The 24,961-nt window shown below is 42.1% G+C and overlaps 1 protein-coding gene across 4 annotated transcripts in view; it reads right to left on the bottom strand.

The window, feature by feature from the left end:
• The window catches only part of LOC126202941 (zinc finger protein swm), a 250,253-nt gene that overhangs the window by 195,623 nt on the left and 29,669 nt on the right, over positions 1–24,961 (bottom strand). For all 4 annotated transcript variants that reach the window (XM_049937040.1, XM_049937041.1, XM_049937042.1 and 1 more), the window contains exon 3: positions 8,432–8,610. In XM_049937040.1, the coding sequence (XP_049792997.1) occupies positions 8,432–8,610 (179 nt within the window). The remainder of the gene's footprint in view (positions 1–8,431; positions 8,611–24,961) is intronic.

Below are 24,961 nucleotides of genomic sequence, written 5' to 3'. Positions count from 1 at the left end.
AAATCCACTTGGTGTCTGTCTTGAAACAAGCGGCTGAGTGGTCAGCGTCTGTCCACCAGTGGTGCGGCTGAAAACCATTCCTCGGAGCTAATAACCTCGAGTAGAATCCTTAGGGGACTTGTTCCCCTAACCCAACAAACAATCAACAATGGATACGCACCTTGTAAGAGATTTTACCCCAGGGAGTAACCAATCTCCAATTTCTAAGGAAATTAAAAGTAGGCATTCGGATTCTGGGGGCCTACAGCAATGTGCGAAGGATGAGTCGGAGCATCCTGAAACCTGCCTTAAGCAAGCAACAAATAAAATTAAACACAAAAATATAAACTACTTGGCAACGTTCAACATAAACTCACTTCTAAAAACAGGAAAACTTAAAACTTAATAAATTTTATAAAACAGAAAAATATAATGATAACTGCACTCCAAGAAACAAGGTATACTGATGAACATTCATTTGATTCAGAGGGATTCAGAATCTTCAAAGGGAAGCCAGGAAAAAGAGTTATGAAGAATGTACCCCAATTTGGAACAGGATTCATTGTAAACCAAAATATATTAAACTCGATAGTAGAATTTAAATCTGTCAATGAAAGGCTTTCAACATTAACCTTCAAATCAGTAAACAAACTGTATACCATTGTAAACTCACATGCACCAACAAATGAGAAAAACAGAACACAAAAAGAACAAACAGAAATTTTTTGGCAGGAACTGTCAAACACCTTAGACCAGATTTCATCCAAAAACACAATAATATTGTTGGGAGACTTTAATGCTCAAATCGGCAAAGAACGTCATCACCAATCCATAGTAGGCAAATTCCCTGCACATAAAAGAACCAATGCAAATGGAGAAAGACTTATTAGTTTATGCAGAGAACATGACATAGTTCTAAAGTCTACATATTTCCAAAAACTCCCTAGAAAACAAACTACATGGGTATCCTCAAATCCCAGTCTGTGGGGAGAAACAACTTGACCATGTTGCTATAAGCAGACTGTCTGCATCAGAGATACTCAATGTAAAAGTTTAGATTCAGATCACTACCTATCTGTCGTTAAATTCAAAATTAGACCAATATATAAAAGAAAGAGCGAATATCAACCTAAAAAGTTTGACACTCAGAAATTAACTAAGGAACGCAATTGCAGGACACTTTTGGAAAAGAAAACACCTAAAACATGGGAACAACTTCAAAAAGATATAGTACAGACAGCAGAGGAAACCATTCTCCTTACCAAAAAATGGAAACATGCCTGGTGGAATGATGAGTGTGACAAACTAATCCTAACAAGACAACGAGCTTGGAACATTTGGAATGCCAACAAAAATGATGATAATAGGAACTCCCTAAAAGAAGCCGGGAAGCAAGCTTCAAAAGGCCTTAAAAAGATCCAAGTTCAATACATAAAAGACCAACTAGCATCAATAGACTCCAACTTCAAACAGAACAATGCTAGGGACTTTTACAAAACTTTCAAAAATAACTTAAAGAAATACTCTCCTCCTAGTCTATTTTTCACGGACCCAAAAACGCAGAAAACTGCATACAATAGCATAGGGAACTGTAGAATACTTGCTGAATATTTTGAAGAACTACATAACTGTTATCCACCGAAAGAAAAATTTAATTTCAATATTGTAAACCCAACACCACCAGACTCCAAGCCGCCAACCACAGAAGAAATAAAAGAAATCATAAAAGAGCTTAAAAATAATAAAGCCCCTGGAGAGGATAATATAGTTGCTGAACTATGGAAGTACTCTAGTGACAACATGATACAGTGTCTATCAGAAATACTAAATGAAATCTGGACAACACACAGATTACTACCAGACTGGACATCTGCATTAATACATCCACTACATAAAAAAGGGAAGAAAGCAGATCCTAGCAATTATAGGGGAATCTCCCTCTTACCAGTGACCTATAAGATCTTGTCTAAGGCGCTTTTAAAAAGAGCAGAAGAGATACTTGACAAACAGCTAGGAGAGTATCAGGCTGGATTTAGGAAGGGAAGGTCATGTGCAGAACAAATACTAAATTTAAAGAACATAATAGAAATGAGGAAAATCAGGAACTTAAAATATGTAATTACTTTTGTGGATTTTAAAAAAGCCTATGATTCAATTGACAGAAATCCACTGCTTGATATCTTAAAAGAATTGGGACTCGATGCTAAAACAACTGCAATAATTAAAGGTACTTTGACAAATACAAAATCGAAAGTAAAATTTAGGGGAGAGCTCTCAAAATCGTTTGAAATAAAGTCAGGTGTTCGACAGGGAGATGGTCTGTCACCTCTGCTTTTCAATTGTGTCTTGGAGAAGGTAGTTCGAGAATGGAGGAAGGCCATCTATACTAAAGGGATTCAACTAGGGAGAAATCCAAACAAGATCACTGTCGACTGTTTACCCTTCGCAGATGACATGGCATTGATTACAGATTCACTAGACAATGCCCAAGAACAAATAAGAGAACTACAAAAACAAGCAGCCAAAGTAGGACTACAAATATCCTATGAAAAAACAAAGTTTATGACAAACATCTGTGATGCTCCTCAAAATATTGCAGTTGACAACAACACAATACACAAAACAGATTCCTTTAAATACCTAGGAGAGTGGATTACATACAATGCCAAAGAAAAGATGGCTATAGAAACTAGAGTGCACAAAATGGAAAGTGTGTTTCATATGACCAAAAACGTTTATAATAAAAAATCCTTGTCCTGGAACACGAAATTAAGACACTACCAAACAGTGGCCAGACCTGAAGCTCTCTATGCGGCAGAAACACTTAAACTAACAAAAAATGGAGATCTTGAGAAACTAGAGAAGGTCGAAAGAAGAATTTTAAGGAAAATACTGGGAGCTAAAAGAAACGATAATGCTGAATACAGGTTAAGACCAAACAGAGAGCTATATCTGAAAACGGAGAAACTAACTGATGTAATGAGGAAGAGGAGACTACAGTTTTTTGGACATATATTCAGAATGGATAACAACAGACTAACCAAGCGGATATTCACATTACTCAATAGTTACAAATCCAAGCCAGCATGGTTCATAGAGACTGAAAAGGACATTGAAAATGCTGGAGTTACAATAGACACAATAGAAAACAGAACACATTTCAGAAAGGCAGTTCAAAAGGCAGAATTTCAGGAGAGAAATAAAATAACTAAACGAAAGTGGACTCAAGAAGAAAGGGAACAACACTCTAAAAGATGAAGGAAATTTGGAAACTGAAGAAATCTAATACAATGAAGAGTAGCCAAAGTTGATTCATCGTACCCTCCAAATGGGTTATTCGAGGGAAAAAAAAAAAAAAATTAACAGATAGAACCTGAAGAAAGTACCTACAATGTGATGATACATCAATGGTATGCTCCCTTCTTGTTTTTCCTGATGTGTTGTTATGCTAATGGGAAAACAGCCCTCACATTACTGTCAGTATCTGATTTAGAATACTTTTCTTCAGCACTGTTAGTTCTATCAGTACACCCTCCAGATGTACAATTAAAGTTCCAAAGCTTTCTTCTACAATGGCTTCATTTTTGACTGCCTCTCTGATGACACTTGCAGTGCTGTTCACAATTTTCATTCAGGTCTCGCCTGTCGCTTGATAAGCAGCTGCCACAACGAGATTTACAACTTCAGAGATGGTGAATTTCTTGTTGTTTGCAGCAGCATAATTTCTTATTGCACTTGTATTCCTTCAATGGTATTGAAAAGACAATGGTGTGGAGAAGCTGAACAATTTGTTGCTGTGCCTTTTAGCAATCTTGTCAACTACCAATGTTGGAAATTGTGGCCCCTTTTGTGCAACAATTTTGAGCAATTCAGTCTTTTTCAAATCTTCTACAAGTAGGTGTCTTATTGTGAACTACGGAATGATACGGGGCACTATCCATAATCATCACTGATAGACCTTGGTAATTACCTGTCTTTTCGCACAAAACCATCTGACATACCTATATGTAAAATAAATTTGCTTCCTTTAAAATTATCATCTTTCTAAAGTGACACAAGCACCTTAGATAGTGTGGGATGTTTCCTTTTCTTATAATAGCTATGTATATGGTGACTAATGGCATCTTTCTTGAGATCATCGAAAGCTGTCAAATTGCTTCTTTCCCGGACACTCCTTTCCTGGTGTTTGCAGCCCTATTGTGCCACTCTGTCCAAAATATTATGTACTGTTTTTTTTTTTCCCTATCATTGTAATAGTGTTCTTGCTTTCTTTCTGTTTTATTGCAGTCCTCTTAACAAACTGAACACCAGAAAATAAGGGCTCACCTTTTTCCTTTTCGTTCTCAAAGTAATCCTTCACTTAACACACAAATTCACATGCCTGGCTGTGTAGCACATTTTTCTTCTTCCTGTTCACTTCAAGTGTTGGGTTGTAACTACTTGTCACACTGGACACTGATTGAAATGAAACAAAAGAAAATGAACACTAAAAACAACAAAAATATACTTATGTATGAACTGAACAAGCAACGAAATGACCTCACCGGTTGCACATGAGACACTCACTGGTACATTTGAGACACATGTACATGTTACCCGCTCGAGTGCAGTCTTCCACTGGCTGGCTACATGCGATAGCTACGCAATGGAATCACATTACTTGGCTATCAGTATCACATACTTAACCCCCAGATTATAATCTAATGTGTGGTTTCCAATATTTTCAATGTTTATGTTTTCTTTTTTTCTGTCAGTGATTCTTTATTAATGCAGTCAAACCACTTTATACAGGGTGTCCCATTTATCTTGACCATCCTAAATAACTGTTTGTCCAGATGCAAATTACGAAATGTTTCACGCAAATGTTCTTTAACCGTCAGGGGGACATCAATCAGCATGAATGACTTCGCTGCAGCTTTGTTTTTTTTTATAAAGATATGAACAGTGGTATGACTTCTTTAAATGGCGCACTATAGTTTTTATTCGGTAATTCATTTCTCTCCTAAAGACCTATTCAAAAACGTATCACAGTGTACCATTCACTGAAACACAGTGTTGTTAATTACATAACACAACACTGGTGTTGACGCTCCCAATGCTTAGTGTAGGTACTCAGGGTAATGGAACACATCCATCGGGGTAATGGAACACATCCATGTGGTGACGCTGACAGAGGATAAATGTTAACATAAGTAGAATGCACAAGCATCATTCTGTCAACCATAATAAGTTCAAGAGTTGTATGAGTACAATGTACACCAACGAAGAGAAGGTAGAAATTCTACTCACCTATGGGGAATGAAAGTGAGCAGAACAGTAATTGCAATACTGTTTTTTTATGTACAGGTACATTTAGTACAGTAGTTTAGTCCTTTTAAATACAACTGTGTAACACATATAGCACCTTACAGGATTCAGGCAGGTTCATACAAGGCAGGGAGGCTTATTAATGCGAACAGGATACAGAGCTTTAAGTGCAGCCTAGAAGAGGTAGAATGGGATGAAGCATACAGAGAAAATGATGCTGATGCCAAATTCAATTTATTCCACCGTAAATTTGTCTAAATATTTTAGGGAACTGTATAGGGAGCGATATCCTGACAAGAACCAACCTTCCCGACAGATGTTTTCTCATCTTGTTGCGACGCTTCAGGAAATGGGAACTTTCAACCCACGACAATGCAATAATTGTAGTACCAGCACAGATGAAGCTGCTGATGTTACTGTTCTCGCTTCTGTTGCTATGAATCCACATGTGAGCACACAACAGCTTTAACATGAGATTAGCATTCCTAAAACCAATGTACATCGTATTCTTATACATCACTGGTTCCATCCTTACCATGTACATCTACATCAACCAGCAAATCCTCGTCAACCAAAACTACTACTCCAATGTTCTATTTACCAATGAATGTTCCTTCTTGAGTAAAGGACAGGTAGATACAAGAACATGCATTATTTGTCCAACGACAACCCACAATGGTTTACACAGGAGGAACATCAGCGTCAACGGAGAGTTAACGTCTGGTGTGGAATGCTTGGTACTACAATTATTGGCCCTTATTTCATCAATGGTAGTCTAAATGGCACAGCGTATGCCAACTTCCTCAAACAAATTCTTCCTCCACTTCTGGATGAAGTGCCACTAAGAACCAGAATGCTTATGTGGTATCAATACGATGGATGTCCAGCACATAATGCCTTATGTGCACGCCATGTTCTGAACCGAAGGTATCTTGTCAGATGGATTGGTCGAGGAGGAACACTTACTTGCCCTGCTAGGTCTCCCGATTTACATCCTCGGGACTTTTTCTTTGGGAATGCATTAAAGGCGTTGTCTATCACGATATTCCAACAACTCCACAGGATATGCAGGAATGTATCGTGCTTCTTGTAATTTTCTTCAGAAGGCAACAATGGAAGCAGTAAATAATTCTTTCATTCAACGAGTGCACCAGTGTATCGGTGTCCAGGGTCACCACTTTGAGCGCCTTTGAATGTTCCACTCCTGGGCAATGGTACAGGAGAGTCAAAGTCAATTTTGTGTTATGTTTCTACTTGGTTTTCATTTGTTTTCTGATAACTCCAGCAAGTGGACGAGTTCGTGACTCTGTGCTCAAAGTCAATGCTGCGTTATGTAATTAATAACATTGGGTTTCAGTGAATGGTACACTGTGATACATTTTTGAACAGGTCTTTAGGAGAGGAAATGAATTACTGAATAAAAAATACAGGGTGCCATTTAAAAAGGTCATACCACTGTTCATACCTATGTAAAAAACAAAACTACAATGAAGGCAATCTTGCCGATTGATGTCCCCCTGATGGCTAAAGAACATTTGCTAGAAACCTCTCGTAATTTGCATCTGGACCAACAGTTATTTAGGGTTGTCAAGATAAATGCATTACAATAATAAAATATTATTTCTGTAATATTCTGTGTTATTTACTTCCCCATATCCTAACTACTATATAATAATTTAGAATCCTTTAAATCTATACCCAGCTAAGTGTCAATGACAGGTACATATGAGGATCAATGACTGTTATTCATGCAAATCTTGCATCTCAAAGACTGGTGCTACTGACTTGTTTTAGAATTTTGGATGAAAAGTTACTCAGGGTACCTAATAAAACTCTGACGAAGTTCTAGATAAAAAGATAATGTTTTTAAGCGACGGACTGACAACCTAATAGACAATACATAACTCTCCTCGCAACACTGTCAGAGACTGATGAGGGTTCCTTATTGTTTTGTTTTGAAATGATAAATCCACATTACTCAATTTAAGGAAGGAGATGTCTTAGGTAACAGTAAAATCAAAATTTACATCACAGCAATTGTCATACCTATTCAAAGCAATACATCCCAGCAACTGCCTTTTATGTCCACACAGAGAAGATGCAGTTTTAATATATTTTTAGAGAGATTGTAATCAGACACGAGATGTGAACTCTTGACAGAAAATATTGTAAAATTTTATTTGATAAACACACATGTTGTTTCACATGACAATGGCCAGAGCCTCAGAATGTGTAAAGTAGTGCACCATGCACAACATGCACTGTCATTAATTAGCTATATTTTTATTTTTCTTAGGTTTCAGGCAACACAATAATGTCTCTTAATTCGCAGTATTTGAGGCTGATACCCCAGCTGTGGCCGTGCATTCAGATAGCACTGCACCACCTCAGTAGCAGCCAGTGGTGGCAGGTGTTTACATCGCTAAAGTGTCCGCGTAGCCCAGCCAGTTTGGAAAAGCAGTGCCAGATTCCTTCCTGCCTTTCCGGACTAGTCTGGCAAACTCTGTCCTGCCACATGGTCACATTCTCACATCTATAACTTTTTTCCCCTCCTGAATAACCCTACACTAACTTCTCACTGGCACAGTGAGTTTAAAGCTTATTGTACGGAGGCGGTTTCACATTTTGGAAAAAGTGGGAATGAGCAATCAAATCTACGAACAAGTGAAACATTGTATATGATTAACTTTCAATAATCTACCAGTTTCTTCTCATCAGACACTGACATCTTTTTTCTATACATTGTCTTTTGGAAGGTTCCATGCTTAAATCAATGAAGTTAATCAATACAAATGCAATCTGCAGAACAATTACACAACATTTTCATTTCTGTAAGGTACAGCATTATTCAAATGACACTTTTAAGGTGTAAAATACAGGTCAAAATCTGACAGTTTGGTCATGGTAGGAGTCACATCTGTTGATATTTTCAAGAAAGGAAAATGTCGATACACACTCTCGAATAAGTTTTGGAAGCTGGCATTTAAAGCTTAACATCACCCAGGTTTTTCACTTGCGTTTAATTCATATACTGACAATGGACAAAGACAGAAGTAGATACAGACAATTTGAGATTAAATACCATGCTACTGGTACTAAGACTCCACAAATTATTCCTTATTGTAAATATGCTGTATAGTTTTACCTGATGATTGGTAATTGGCTGAGACTCCTGCACTGCACACAGCTGCATTGGCTGATGCGTTTGTACTGTAACAGGTGTTTCTTGAGGTACAGCTGGACTGACGACAGCAGAGCGGCCTTGCAGGCTGTACGCCTGTGTTTCCAACGTCTTGAATAGCAAGTCGACAAAGTTTTTTGTCTCTGTGGAAATATAAAATGTGTTCTGACAGTTGCAAGGTAAATGCAAAGTTACAGATTATAATTATGTTTTCAGAATGCACAGAACAAGCACTGAGTAACAAGGGAACTGCAGCTACTCGTCATCACCAGCTCTGTCCAAATTCCACATCATGTGACGGTATCGGTAATAAATGAAAGTGAAAGGAGTGAGAGCTCCAGATGTTCAAGCTTTTAGAAAAAATAGCATTTTTGGCATGTGCCAGGCAAGGCATAAGCTTCTTGTGTTAGTGCAGTTTCCAGGCAGCGGTTGCCACAGTAGACAGATTACAGAATGGTAATCTGGGGGTTGTGAGGTCAAGTCCTCGTGCGGCTACTTTTTGTTGTTGTCAGTTTTAATGTTACTTCCACTGAAAATAAACCAAAATAATGATCAATGTATTATGTTTATTAATATTTTCATAAGAGGCATGAAAAGGGAAGACAAAGGAAAGTCTGAGTTTGCAAATAAATTTCCAGGAAGAGATCGTATTGGGTACACGAGAACTTCATAATATAGAATTAGATACTTTTATTATTTTACATATGATAATTTACACTTGCTGGGTCAATATTCACCGAAAAAATGTGAAGTAATAATTTTCTCAGCGTCTTGCACACTTTATAAATGCCTAAATTTTGCAATTAAATGATTGTTTCGAATTTTCTATTAAAAAAAAAAAATTTCAAAAAACGTGGCTTACATTAATAAAAAAATTTTTCATTGCACAGTTTGACAGCAAACACATTCATCATTTTGCCAAATGTTAAGGAAGATATCTGGTGATGTACAGTGGGATGTATTTTGATGCAGTCTTCTCCAATTTCAAAATGATACTAATGGAATACGAAAGCCTGAATGCTGTAGTTACAATCCCTTCTTGAAATGTTAACTGCAGAGTCCTCATGGACACTGTATGTACAATCCATTCTTGCAAATTTATTGGCAATCCCAAATTTTCCTTTGCCTTTCCTCTTCATGCCTTTAATGAAAATAATAATACATACAATATATTCAGCATTATTTCAATTTATTTGCACTATAAGTGACATAAAATTGAAATAAAAGAAAAGAATTAAAATTCTGCACAAAGACTCTACTCCACAACCCTCTAACTACCATGCTGTGAACCTTCCACTGACGGAACTGCTGCCTGGAAACTAACATAAGTGGCTCATGCCTCAACCAACTCACACCAGAAGTTTTTTGTTTTGTTTTCTCCTGAAATGTTTGGCCACCTGCAGGTCCCACTTCCAGTTCTGGTCAAGCCTGGTATATGCAATACCAAGGGCATTCAAAAAGTTTTGCACAGTCATCTCTAATTTTTTTATTTTCTGTCAGAGGAGAATGAAATTTTTTGTGGACATACTTGGAACATTTAGCTATAAGCTGGCATATAAAAGTATTTTCTTTTATTTACAGCTGAGCCATAATAGACCGTGAAGTAGATGTCAAGTTTTGACAACGGTCGGTGATGGAGTTCCTCTACAAGGCCGGCGATGACTCTGCCACATCGATTCACAAGAAGTTGTTCCCTGTTTATTAGGAGGACACAGTGGATAGCAGCAGTATCCAGTGGTGGTTGCAGCAGTTTAAAGGCGGCGATTTCTCTCGACTGGATAATCCACGATGCGGTAGACCATCGACAGCAGTGAGTCATGTGAATAAGGAGACCATTGATCAAATCATCCAAAATGACAGATGTGTCATTGGACAAGCTGTGGCATGCCATCAAGACCCACAGACCACAGCTTCAGGGTCAGCTCATCACACTACACCATGACAATGCCAAACCCCATAAAGCCCTTATAATGCAGGAGAAAATCAGGAAAATGGTTTGGAAAATTGTTCCTCATCCTCCCTACAGTCCGGACTTGGCTCCATCTGATTTTAAACTCTTTGGTCGTCTGAAGGCCCACCTGCATGGTAAAACATTTGATAATGAGAAAGACATTTCCTGTGTCAAGAGATGGTGTAAAAGTCAATCCCAAGAATTTTACCAAAGTACATTTACATCTTGGAAAGAACGTTGGGCAAGATGTGTCACAGCTGATGGAGGCTACATTGAGTAGGCTCAAAGTACAGCTAAGTGTTCCAAGAAGGTTCACAAAAAATTTCATTCTCCTCCTGCAAAAAATAAAACAATTAGAGACGATTGTGCAAAACTTTTTGAACGTCCTTTGTACCATAAATTTGGACAAAATCAGTGATGACAAGTCGGCCCAGTCCCCTCGTCAGAGAAATATTAACAAACTAATGAAATAATATTGATGTAGACATCCTGATTCATGTTCACAGTAATGAGTGGTTCTATGTCATACTACAAAAAATACTTCCACATCATCATCTTTGGCTTGAATTACAACCTCCACACACTGCAGATTAACAGCTCATTGGACGTTTGTGTATCATTCGGAGAGAGGCAGAATTATGGTGGACCACATGAGAGGACTCTAGTTGAATACTGTCCAGTTTCTGTCATTAAGGTCACTGAAGGTGGGTGGCTTAATGTGTCACTGTGAACAATGGTCTCCTGCATGGTACGCAACTCCTAATGCCCATTCCATGCTGTTTCCTTTTCAACGCTTGATTGGGACCTGCATTCAATAACAGCATGCCTGTCCAGTTTTAAATTGATTGTCACTGACAATTCAAACTCCTTTCCACTTCCTATCGGTTAGAATCCTTGCACAATGTTCCTACTCAATATAATGAAAAGGAAAGATGCTTCTCACCATATAGCGGAGATGCTGAGTCACAGATAGGCACAACAAAAAAACTGTCACAAATAAGTCTTTCGGTCATTAAGGCCTTCATCAACAATACACACACACACACACACACACACACACACACACACACACAAACACACACACACACACACACACACACACACGCGCGCGTGCGTGCAACTCACACACACGACTGCAGTCTCAAGCAACTGAAACCACACTGCGAGTAGCAGCACCGGTGCATGATGGGAGTGGCGACTGGGTTGGGGTAAGGAAGAGGCTGAGGTGGGGAGGGGGAGGGGGAGGGGTAGTATGGTGGGGGCAGTGGACAGTAAAGTGCAGCAGGTTAGACGGAGGGCAGGGGAGGAGATGGAGAGGGGGTGGCCGAAGTAGCAGAAAAGGAAAGAAAGAAACAGACTGGTTGTGATGGTGGAATAAGAGCTGTGTAGTGCTGGAATGGGAACAGGGAAGGGGCTGGATGGGTGAGGACAGTGACTAACGAAGTTTGAGGCCAGGAGAATTACAAAAACATAGGATGTACTGCAGAGAAAGTTTCCACCTGCGTAATTCACAAATGCTGGTGTTGGTGGGAAGGGTCCATATAGCACACGCTATGAAGCAGTCATTGAAATGAAGGATGTCGTGTTCGGCAGTGTGTTCAGCAACGGGGTGGTCCATTCGTTTCTTGGCCACAGTTTATTGGTGGCAATTCAAGCTGATACTTGTTGGTTGTCATGCCAACGTAGAATGAAGCACAGTGGTTGCAGCTTAACTTTCAAATCATGACTGGTTTCACAGGTTGGTTGGTTGGTTGGTTTAAGAGGGGGGAAAGGGACCAAACGGCGAGGTCATCGGTCCCTTGTTCCTAGTAGAACAAGAACAAGTACCTAAGGGCAAGAAGAAAACAAAGGTGTACGGCACAATAACAGGAGAAAGGTACAACCAGAAGAATGACAGAAGGACAACAAACACTACAATGGGCAAAACAGGACAAGAAAACCACAGAGAGACACAAGAAAAAGGGAGAAGAGACTAAAAACAAGAAAACAGATTACCATGGCTGTCTGACCATGAGAATAAAAAAGGAGAAGCCAGCCACTCTGCAACACATTAAAACCTCCACCCTAAAAGCCCCAGAGTGGAGGACACAGAGGGGCAAAGGACACGCGCTAAAACTCAGATCATAAGATAAAACCCACCTTAACGAATAAAACATTAAACTAAAGCTGCTGTTGAGGCATTGTCACTCAACATCAAAGGTAGAATACTGGGAAAGTTAAAAGTCCGCCACAGAGCGGCTAAAAGTGGGCACTCAAGCAAGAGGTGGACAACTGTCATTTGGGAGCCACAGCGACACTGAGGTGGGTCCTCACAACAGAAGAGATAACCATGTGTGGGCCACATATGGCCAATGTGGAGCCAACAAAGGACAACTGATTCCCTGCGAAAAGCCCACAGGGAAGACTTCCACACATTTACAGTCTCCTTAATGACACACAGTTTTTTGTGCATACTGTTAAGCCACTCCGTCTCCCAAATTCGAAAAATCTTGCAGTGTAAGACAGAACGCAGGTCTATTTCAGAGATATCCATCGCCAGGAGCAGTTTCTGTGTAGCCCGTTTGGCCAGCCTGTCAGCAAGTTTGTTGCCTAGGATTCCGACGTGTCCTGGGGTCCACACAAAAACCACTGTGTCCTGGGGTCCACACAAAAACCACTGAATGACTAAATGTTCCAGGACAGAGACAGACTCCTCGATGTTCGTTCGCTACCAAAGGATGGCGAGGGTAGCACGGGTCACCAGAACAGGAACGGATGTACTGAAGTGCAAGAGATATGGCCACAAGCTCTGCAGTGAATACACTGCAGCTAGCAGGCAAGGAATGCTGTGCAATATGGCCTCTGTGGACATAGGCGAAGCCAACATTACCATTAGCCATTGAGCTGTCGGAGTAAACAACTTCAGAGCCCCGGGACATGTCAAGAATCGAGAGGAAGTAACAGCCGAAAGCAGTGAGGTTAATGGAGTCCTTACGGGCGTGCAAAAGGTCCAGACGAAGCTTCAGCCGATGTGTACACCATGGAGGTGTGCGCAAATGGACCTCAAGTAGAAATGGTACAGGCAAGGACTCCACTTCAGAGAGAAAGGATTGCAAGCGTACCGCAATCATGAGCCCTGACCTGGGCTGCTGACGCAGGAGATGAACCGCCACGGGTGGGAAAAGGAGACAGTAATTCGGATGCATAGGAGAATTATGAATGTGTGCAACATAACTGGCAAGCAGTTGTGCACGTCGAATCTGCAATGGAGGGACTCCGGCCTCCACCAGGACACTGGCCACCAGACTTAATCTAAAAGCTCCCGTCGCTAGGCAAACACCACAGTGGTGCTCTGGGTCGAGTGAACGCAATGCTGAGGGTTTCACCAAACTGTAAACCAGACTCCCATAGTCAAGGCGGGATTGAACAAGGGCTCTGTAGAGCTGCAGCAGCGTAGAGCAATCTGCAGCCCAGATGGTGTTGCTCAGGCAGTGGAGAGCACTGAAGTGCTGCCAGCACTCCCGCTTAAGCTGATGAAGGTGGGATAGCCAAGTCAATTGGACGTTGAAATCCAGTCCTAATAATCGATACGTCTCCGCAACAGTGAGTGGATCGTCATTAAGATAAGGTTCAGGTTCCGGATGAACGGTATGACGCCAACAGAAGTGAATGATACATGACTTCACAGCTGAAAACTGGAAACCGTGGGCTACAGCCCATGACTGCACCTTGTGAATGGTTCCCTGTAGGTGCCGCTCAGCAACACCAATACTGGAGGAGCAATATGAAATGCAGAAGTCATCTGCATACAGAGAAGGGGAGACCGACAGCCCTACAGCTGCAGCTAGGCTGTTAATGGCCACTAAAAATAGAGATACACTCAATACAGAGCCCTGTGGAATGCCATTCTCCTGAACACAGGGGGAACTATGGGAGGCACCAACTTAAGACACGGAAAGTACGAAGCGACAGGAAGTTTTGGATAAAAATCGGGCGCGGGCCCCGGAGACCCCACTCACACAATGTGGTAAGGATATGATGTCGCCAGGTCGTATTGTATGCTTTGTGCTAAGTCAAAAAAGATGGCAACCAGGTGTTGGTGTCTGAAAAAGGTTTTCAGAAGGCAGACTAGAGTGACACAAGATTATCAGTGCTAGAGCGAACCTGGTGGAAGCTGCCAGTAGGCCACGAGACTCCAGGACCCAACCCAACTGCCTACACACCACACGTTCCAACAGCTTTCAGAGAATGTTGGTGAGGCTGATGGGCTGATAGCTATCCACATCAAGCACATTTTTACCATGTTTTAGCAACAGAATGATGGTGCTCTCCCGTCATTGTGATGGAAAGACGCCATCACACCAAATCAGGTTGAAGATGACGAGGAGATGTCGCTTGAAGTCAAAGGAGAGATATTTAATCATCTGACTGTGGATCCGATCCAACCCAGGAGCTGTGTCAGGGCAATGTGCAAGGGCGCTGAGGAGCTCCCACTCTGTAAATGGGGTGTGATAGGGTTCATTGTGATGTATAATGAACGAGAGGATTTTCCTTTCCATCCGCCATCTGAGTGTGCGAAAGGCTGGGGTGGGGGGGAATAATTCTCCGACGCAGAGGCTAGAGCATAGAGCTCAGCAAAGAGCTCGGCAATCGTGTTTGCATCGGTAGAGAGCATGCCATTGTTAACGCGGGGGACACCTGTTGGGGTCTGGTACCCAAAAAGGCGTCTGATTTTCATCCAGACTTGGGAAGGTGATGTACGGCACCCAACGGTCGACATGTACCTCTACCAACACTCCTGTTTCCATCGTTTTATAAGCAGGCGAACACGGGCACGGAGCCGCTTAAAGGCTATTAGGTGCTCTAGGGAAGGGTGCCGCTTATGTCACCGTAGAGCTCGCCCATGCTCTTTAACAGCAACTTCCAGCAACCACCGAGGGACTGTCTTTCGCCGGAGGCACCCTAGAGAACGAGGGCTCGCATTTTCCACCGCAGAAATTACATTGTAGTGACCTGCTCAACCACAACATCAATGGCACCATGTGAGGGAGATTCAACGGTGACAGCAGAGGTGAAGGCTACCCAGTCTGCACTGTTAAAAGCCCATATCGGTAGGCGTCCATGGGCCTGATGCCGGAGCAGTGACAGGAAGATGGGGAATTGGTCAATACCACACATGTTGTCATGTGCTCTCCGGTGGATAGATTGGAGAACTCCTGGACTGCAAACTGATAAATCAATGGCCGGGTAACTACCATGAATGACACTGAAATGTGTGGCAGACCCAATATTTAAGAGGCAGAGGTCAAACTGAGACAAGAAATTTTCGACATCTCTGCCACGGCCAGTAAGCATGGTGCTAACCCACGAGGGGTTATTGGCATTAAAATCTCCCAAAAGTAGAAAAGGTTTAGGGAGATGATCAATCAGTGCAGCCAATACATTCAGGGGTATCACACCATCTGGAGGAAGATTTACATTGCAGACAGTTATTTCCCATGTCATCCATATCCTGACAGCCACAGCTTAAGAGGAGTTTGAAGGGGCAAAGGTTCACTACATACCGAGTTCAGGCCAAACACAAACTCTACCTGACACACTATTATATTCACTAAGGTTCTTGGAATATCCCCTGTAGCTGCGAAGGGCAGGGGTCCGCTTTGCCGGGAACCAGGTTTCCTGAAGGGCAATGCAGAAAGCAAGTGTAAAGCTTAGCAGTTGCCCTAACTCAGCCAAGTGGTGGAAAAAATCACAATTTCACTGGAGGATGAGATTGTGAGACTGGGATGGCATGAAATATTCAATGAGGCAGTCTACGCCTCAGGGCCACCTGCTCCCACCGTCTTATTTCCTGAACAAGCTATATCCATTGTGTCTGAGGGTCTAGCGACATATAGGTCCTCAGCAGATGCCAGAATCTTCACCTCATCCTCAGACGCAAAGCTTATAGGCAGCGGCAGCATGGGTGCCACCACAATTCCCTTGGGTTTGGGGGTTGGATTTCTCTTGCTGACCCTTGGGTTTCTCTGGCTGAGATGGCTTCACTGATTCAGTCTCCGAGACTGAGGACGATTGTGAAGCTTTTTGGGCACTTCAGCCACTGGTGGGTGTCATCTTTCCCACTAGCAGAAACCTGGGAAGGGAACAACCCAAGGGACCCCTTCCCAGCAAGAGGAGCCGAAAAAGACTTACCCTTCTCCGGCTGTGAAGTGGGGACTGATGTCCCCGATGGTTGAGGGGACAGTGCCCCCAAGGTAGGTGGTGCAGGGTCAACAACAGGGGCAGGGGGGGTGGGGGGGTGGGGGGGGAGGGCAGGTGTAGTCTCCGAGCTCTAATAGCCGACTGGAATTCACGGAACTGATGGGGCAACAACTGTTCTCATAGCGGCAGAATAAGAGGAGGTCATAGCCACAGGATGTAGGTGATCAAATTTCCTCTTGGCCTCAATGTAAGTCCGTTATTCCAGGGTCTTGTATTCCATGATTTTCCTTTCTCGCTGTAAAATCCTGCAGTCTGGTGAGTAATGGGAATGATGCTCTCCGCAGTTGACACAAATGGGAGGCAGGACACATGGAGTATTGGGATGGGATGGACATCCACCATCTCGACATGTGATGCTGCAAATACAGCGGGAAGACATATTGCCGAACTTCCAGCAATTAAAGCACCGCATTGGGGGAGGGATATATGGCTTGACATCACAGCGGTAGACCATCACCTTGACCTTCTCGGGTAATGTGTCACCCTCTAAGGCCAAGATGAAGACACCGGTGGCAACCTGATTGTCCCTCGGACCCCCATGGATGCGCCGAACGAAATGAACTCCTCATCGCTCTAAGTTAGCTCGTAGCTCGTCATTGGACTGTAAGAGAAGGTCCCTGTGAAATATAATACCCTGGACCATATTTAAGCTTTTATGAGGGGTAATGGTAATGGAAACATCCCCCAGCTTGTCATAAGCGAGTACACCCGTGACTGGGCAGAGGATGCCGTTTTTATAAAGACTGACACTGACTGCATTTTGGACAAGCCCTCCACCTCCCCAAACTTGTTTTCTAAATACTCTACAAAAAACTGAGGCTTCATCGAGACGAAGTACATACGAGGTACCACGGCAAATAAGGTTCACTGCCATCCTTAGCCTGGCGTTCCTCCCATGGTTTGGCCATGGAGGGGAACGATTTAGATTCATACTTCCTTGCATTGTACTGAGACTTTGAACGCTTAGAGACTGCTGGTGTTTGATCAGCAGCAAGTTATGACATGGTATGCTTCATCGCGCGTCATCCACCCTGATGTTACCCGCTCCAACCAGGGGGCCTTGTAAGGTGCCTCTTACGTGAGGAAGACATTTTTACCAGTTTTAACAAATTATTGTCTCTTACTGATGTATTCACGATAGTTAGGAAGTGCTGTAGTCTGTAGCTGGCCACGAGTCGTAGAGCATTTCCCACACTGGCGCTGGACCGTAGCAACAAGCGTCAGCCTGGGAAATATACATGACGGGAAGTACCGCCATCTTGGAGCCAAAGTCACCGATTTTGTCTATTTATATTTAAAAATTAAAGTCATTTATGAAAACATGAATACTAGGAGGAGCCTCTGGATGTTCAAAACTATTTATCATAATTTTGCCTTGTTAAAATTCACACCCGTTCATTAACAAATGCATATCTTAGTAAGTAGGAACTTGATCGGACATCCACGAACTATGACAAAACTAGTAAGAGATACGGACTGCGCGCCAAAGTCGGCAGTTGGTGTTAAGAGCTCTTCCTGTCTTGTTCGATGGTAGCCATGCTCTCGGTTACGAGTAGTTTGTGACATGAGTGTTTCATTATTGATCTGATAGGAATAAAAGTGATATTACAGCATTCTGAATGTTAATTTCGAGTAAATAGATACCCCAAAGTTGATTGACAGCAATTTCAGATAATTAGCTTCCACCAACAGACATCCAATGCGCAAATGAAGAATCTGCATGGGACGAAATTTACGAGAGCTGCACCGTGCACAGGTAGGAGGAAATCCAACAACATGACCCACCAACGCGGATCAAGGAAGGTCCGACTTACACTCGCAAATTCTGGGCGGAAATGCTGACCAGTCATACTATACGTCACATATACCACCCTCTACGGACTTGCGGCTAAGCTGAGTAGTAACAGTAACAGTTTAGAAGCGAGGGGATCTTGCAGCCTCCCCTCGAGTGCCACCCAGCCACAGCAAAGGCCATCTGGCAGGATGGCCTTTGCTGAGAGACCCGATGCCCCAGGGTGACGGTCGTCTACTCCTTGGCATATGTGGGGAGTTAGCAGCGCAGGCATCAGCAGAGCGATCCCTGTGTTCTCAGGGGGCTACAACCAACAGGGTACATGGTGGCCCCACCACAATGGACTGGCTACTGTGCCGGAAATGAGGTGCAAAGAATTCCATGGTCATCATCGACGCATAAAGCAACACTGCATAGTGGGTGGAGGAAAACGCACCCAGGAAGGTGGCCTCGCCCAAGAGATGGAGGATGAGCAGGACCTCTAATGCCTTGATGAGAAAGTGTGCTAAGGATCTCAATGCACGATGGACACGATGCACCATGTAAGGCGCCCTTCCCCAATTGGCTCGCTCTTCGGGAAAATTTTGAAAAATGAAGGTCAAGCCCCTACACGGGACCGAAACACGAGATCCTCCTTTTAGTCGCCTCTTACGACAGGCATGAATACCTTGGGTCTATTCTAACCCCTGGGCCCGCAGAGGGGATGTTTCACATGTAGCCCTGCCTTTGATGGCATATGTGATGTTCGTGACGACTGGAGTAAGTGTTGGTGTGAGTATGTATGAGACAGCCCTACACGGGATCTAGATCTGTTACAGGGAGGGGTTGGGAGCAAGGATTGTGTAAGAATGGACGAGTACATAGTGTAGGTTCGGTGGATGGTGGAATACCGCTGTGGGAGGAGTGGGAAGGATTGTGGGCAGGACAATTCTCATTTAAGGGCACGGCGAGAGGTAGTCGAAACCCTGGCGGAGAATGTAATTCAGTTGCTCCAGGCCTGACAGCTTTTATTTAATACTCTTACATAACGTTGCAAGGCATACTATTCCACGTAGAGACATTAAACAGTTGACATCAATACACTAAAAAATAGGACAACTTCGTACACACTGTTGTTGCACTCACAGAGTAGCTCCTTTCTTTCATTCTGTTACATCTTATTTTGCTGATTCTGTATGACACCTGGCAAATACACATTACTTCACTGCCATGACCTAGGTGTAGACATGTACGGAGCACCTTCCAAGTAGGGTGTTCGCTTTGAATCTCTCACACTGCTGAAAGAGCTTGCTCCAAATGCAGCATTCAGCTACTGTATTACACATCGCTAAGCTTTGTTGAATGATTTCACTCAGGTAGAGAAGATTTTATCACACAAAATATGTTACTGCATTGAGGATTTCTTGGTAGGGAGGATGCCACATGTTATCTTGGATTGAGAGTCATTGACAGAAATAACTTTTGAAGTACCCTAGGGAAGCGTGCTGAATCCCTTGCTGTTTGTATTATGTGTTAATGACCTTTTGGCAATATTAATACTACCCTCAGACTTTTAGTACATGATGCAGTTGTCTACAATGAAATATAGTCCAAAAGAAGCTGTAAAAAATCTTCCGTCAGACCTCGATAAGCTTTCAAAGTGGTGCAATGATGTGCAGCTTGCTTTAAATCTTCAAAATGTAAAATTGCGCACTTCACATAACAAAAAAACATAGTATCAAATTCGTGTAATATTAGTGAGCCACATCTAGGATCTGTAAACTCATATAAATACTTGGGTGTAACATTTAGTATGCACACGAAGTGGAACAATCAAATGTTCAGTCATGGGTAAGCCAGCAGCAAACTTCGGTTTGTTGATAGAACACTAGAGAAGTACAATCAGTCTACAAAGGAGACTGCTTAAGAAATGACTCGTGCAATCCATCCTAGAGAATTTTGCCCAATTGTATGGGACCCACACCAAATATGTCTTGTGGGGGATACTGAACATATTCAGAGAGGGCAGCACAAATGGTCACAGGTTTTTTTGAACTACAGGAGAGTGTTACTAAGACGTTAAACGAACTGAACTGGCAAACTCTTAAGGGGAGTTTGAATGGAGAAAAAAAATTTTTCTACATTTTCGGATTTTTATCTAATATAATTTGCTATTTTCCAAATAAAATTACACTTATAAACTCACATGGGAAGTATTTTATTTTACACTGGTTGAAAATGTTAAGATTTTAATGTGTATTACTTCAGTATCTAATAAAATCGGTAATTTTTTATATAGAAGGCTATGGTTTGCTGTGTTATAAAGGTTAAATTACATGTTTATATTGGTCATGTCCAGAAGAGGATGAACACCAGGTTGAGGAAGTTGAAACAAAGTTTGAGAAACAAGAAACTTTCTGATGGTAAAACCATAAGAGGCAAGCCGACAGCCAAAATGATTGATGAACTACAGCAGTATTATGGGATGGTCATTAGAAATAATACCGAGAATTTGTTGAAAATGAAGCGGGCAGTATGGGCAACCTTCTTCCACAGACTGTCAACTGATGAAAAACCAGCACACCACCTTTGCCCTCCTGGACCCGATTCATGTTGCAATTATCACAATGCCCAGTACTCAAACAGTTCGACTGATGACCATAGATGTTAAGTCCCATAGTGCTCAGAGCCAAACAGTTCATACAGCCATAAACATTCCATCCCAGAAGCAGTCATGGATATCATAAAACCTATTTACAGAGACCTGGAAAATCCTGAATGATTGAAGAAGTGTCTGCATGGTCAGACTCAAAATCCCAATGAGTCATTCAATAATCTTACATGAATCTCTTACCAAAAAATGTTTTTATTGGAATGAAGACACTAAAGTGGTGGGTCAATGATGCTGTTATTGCTTTTAATGATGGCAACATTGGTAGTGTTGAAGTGCTACAGCATATGGGAATAAATCCTGGAGCAAACAGCATTAGAGAACTTGAACAGATGGACAAAGTTTGCATTGATAAAGCAGAGTATGCAGCACAGTTGGCCACTAAGGAGTCTAGAAAGAAAAAAACACTTGGAAAAAGATCAAGAAGATGATGTATAGTATGGTGCAGGATAGTTCTGAGCGACTAAAAATAAAAAATTAAGCATATATTAAGTGAGTTACAGTCTTTTGAAACTTTAGAAATGTTCCTGAAAATTTACATTTTATGTTGCATTTCCCCCTAAATCCCAGAAACCACTTCGAGTAGAATATTCAAATTTTCAACTAAAAGAAGAACATAATGTTATGTAAAATAAAAATAATTTAGGATAACATACAAAAAAGTACACAAAATTTTAACCATGTAATTAAAAATTTTTATTTCCAAAAGCAGTGGCTGAAATGCAATTACTGTATTCAGTAGATTCAGAACATACAATTTAATGTCCTGTAAATGTTTCATGTCAATGGCTACAGTGGTTCCCGAAATACAGGGAAGCCAAGTCACTAAATTTAACATTGTCGGGATAGGGTGTTTCAACTCTCCTTGAAGATAGACAGAAACTATCCTGAGACAGTCTACCAACAAAGTTTTGGGAACCAGCTTTAAACGATGACTCTAGCAATATACTACAACCCCCTACATATTGCTCCCATATGGAACATGAGGATTTGATTAGATTAACTATGGCACACATGGGGTAATTCAAATAATCATTTTTCCTGTGCTCCTTAGATGAATGGAACGGGAAGAAGCCCTAATAATTGGCACAGAGGGCTGTACCCTCTGCCACGTACTTCACAGTGGTTTGCGAAGTATAGATGCAAATGTAGATGTAAACCACATCCAAGGCGATGCAACAAATACAAGTTGAAAATTTGACTCTTTCCACATCATTACGAAATATCGTATTCATGATCCATGGAACTAGTATTAATCTAATCTAATCTAATCTCAAAGAGTTCTGCAAAGACACTGGAACAAAATTCAAAGTATTCTTTTCACACATGTACAATAAGGCGACAAATGTCATGGGATACCTCCTAATAGCACGCTGGACCTCCTTTTGCCCAGCGTAATGCAGTTTAACTCAACATGGCACGGACTCAACAAGTCGTTGGAAGTGCGCTGCAGAAATATTGTGCCATGCTGCCTCTATAGCCATTCATAATGGTGATGGTGGTGCCCATGCATGATTTTGTGCACGAATTGACCTCTCGATTGTGTCCCATGTCAGGCAATCTGGGTAGCCAAATCATTCGCTCGAACTGTCTAGAATGTTCTTCAAACCAATTGTGAATAGTGGCACGGTGACATGGCGCAATGTCATCAATTAAAATTCCATCATTGTTTGGGAACATGAAGTCTATGAATGTCTGCAAATAGTCTCCAAGTAGCCAAACATAACCATTTCTAGACAATGGTTGGGGTTTCGTTTTTGGGCACAAAAACAACTAAGGTCACATGTGCCCATGTCAGAATCTTAGAACACAAAGACAAAAAAGAAGTTAAAAATGACTACATGTTAAACCCAATCAACAGAAGGAAAGATAGCTAAAAAACAGGGACTTGGAGAAAGGTCCATAAAATATGCCATAGAGAAACCGAGGTCCTGAATTACAGGTTAAATGTCCTTCACCATATTGCTAAGACGGATAAAAAGTGAAACGCGGTCGACAGTTTGTGCATCATTCGCTAAAATAGCCGATAACTCAGAAGACAAACATAACCGAGAAATTAGGTGGTTAAAAAAAGGGCATCCTGTCAGGAAATGGCAAACCCCCAAAAGTTGAGGGCAATGAACACAAAGTGCAAGTGAGGGTGATACAGCGGGCGGCCAGGTAAGTCATGAAGCAGGAGCAAGAAAGCTTCCTATCAAGCACGAGTCCCAGGAATTTTGTAGTGTCAACAAACAGAAAAGCAAGAGGTCCAAGATGTAAGGATGGTGGAAGAAACCAATTGCGCCACCAGAAATTCATACAAACGCTTTTGTCAGTGGAAAAGTGAAAGTCATTGTCGATGTTCCACAAGCAAAGACGATCAAGACAATGCTGAAGAAGCCACTCAAGGCAAAATCGTCAATGAAAAGGGAGCTGGAGATGCCCGGCGGGAGTCAGGCAACAATAGGATTAGTGGTGATAACATAGAGGACGATGCTCAGGACGGAATCCCGAGACACGCTGTTTCCTGGACTAAGGTGTCCGACAAGGCAGAACCCATATGTATCTTGAAAACTAAGTGTTTCAAAAATTCCTGAAGGATATGCGGCATGCAGCCATAGAAGCACCGTGTGAAAGAGTAAGGAGGATCAAGTTCTCCAGCAGGTGTTGTATGCTTTCTCCAAATCGAAAAATATGGCTACAGTCTGGTATTTCCACAGAAAACCATTCATGACATTCTTGATAAAGTGATGAGATGGTCAACCCCAGAAGTTGTGCTCGAAATCCACACTGTGCAGTGATCAGTAGACTGTGAGACTTGAGCGACCATACCAACTGGGCATAAATCATATGTTTCATCACCTTGCAAACACAGGTGGTGAGAGAAATGGAGCGTTAAGTAGAAGGAAGGTGTTGTCCTTACAAGGCTTAGGTATGGGTATGACAGTGGTTTCACGCCAGTGTCTGGGAAACGTGCCCACTTCCCAGATGCAATTGTACATATGAAGGAAAAAGTACTTGCCCACAAGGGAGAGGTTCTGCAACATCTGAATGTAAACATTGTCTGGCCCTGGTGTGGAAGATCAGGATGAAGTGAGAGCGTGACCTAGGTCCCTCATAGTAAAGGCGGCATTGCACCACTCATTGAGAAGACAAAGGTATCGCCCAAGCTCCACTCGTTTCCGATGGAGAAAGGCAGAGTGATAATGGGTGAAGCTCGAAGTCTCCGCAAAATAAAGGCCCAAAGTGTTGAGTATAGCAATAGGATTCACTATGACATGATCTACTATGATCGGGCCAGAAATTGGGGGATGGACCTTAGTCCCAAAGATCATGTTGACCTACATGATGGAAGAGGGGGAGTGGAACTGTTAAAAGAATTAGTAAATGAAACCGAGCTAGCTTTCTTGCTATCCCAAAATATGCGATGACACTGTGCACCCAACTGTTTATAACGAATGCAGTTTTCCATTGTAGGGTGATGCATGTGAATTGTCGCGCACACACCTCAGTCCACCAAGGGACCAGGACACAGCACGGTAAAGACAAAGTGCGATGAAATGGAACGTTCTGTGGCGGTATGAATGATGGGGTATGGGAAGGGGGGGATCAGAGCAGACTGGAAAGTAATGCAAGAGCTCAAAGAGGACATGAGGACACAATTTTGTTTCCCGGTGACAGAACAAGTGGATACTGCAATTCCAAGAGCAGCTGAAAGTCCTCTTTGTTGGATCGAAGGCTGCAAATGTTCCACTGAAGGAGAGTAACGACAAGGATAAGGGAGGAGAAAAAATGAAGGGGTGTCACCTCCACCACCGCCGAGTGCCTGCCTTTAAAGACCGACTGCTACATGGTGCAGAGGCTGGAGGATCCTGCTCCATG

Source organism: Schistocerca nitens, chromosome 9 (assembly GCF_023898315.1).
Source record: "Schistocerca nitens isolate TAMUIC-IGC-003100 chromosome 9, iqSchNite1.1, whole genome shotgun sequence".
Classification (NCBI taxonomy): Eukaryota; Metazoa; Arthropoda; class Insecta; order Orthoptera; family Acrididae; genus Schistocerca; species Schistocerca nitens.
The sequence above is the reverse complement of the archived record's forward strand: the minus strand, read 5'-3'. Positions and strand labels throughout refer to the sequence as shown.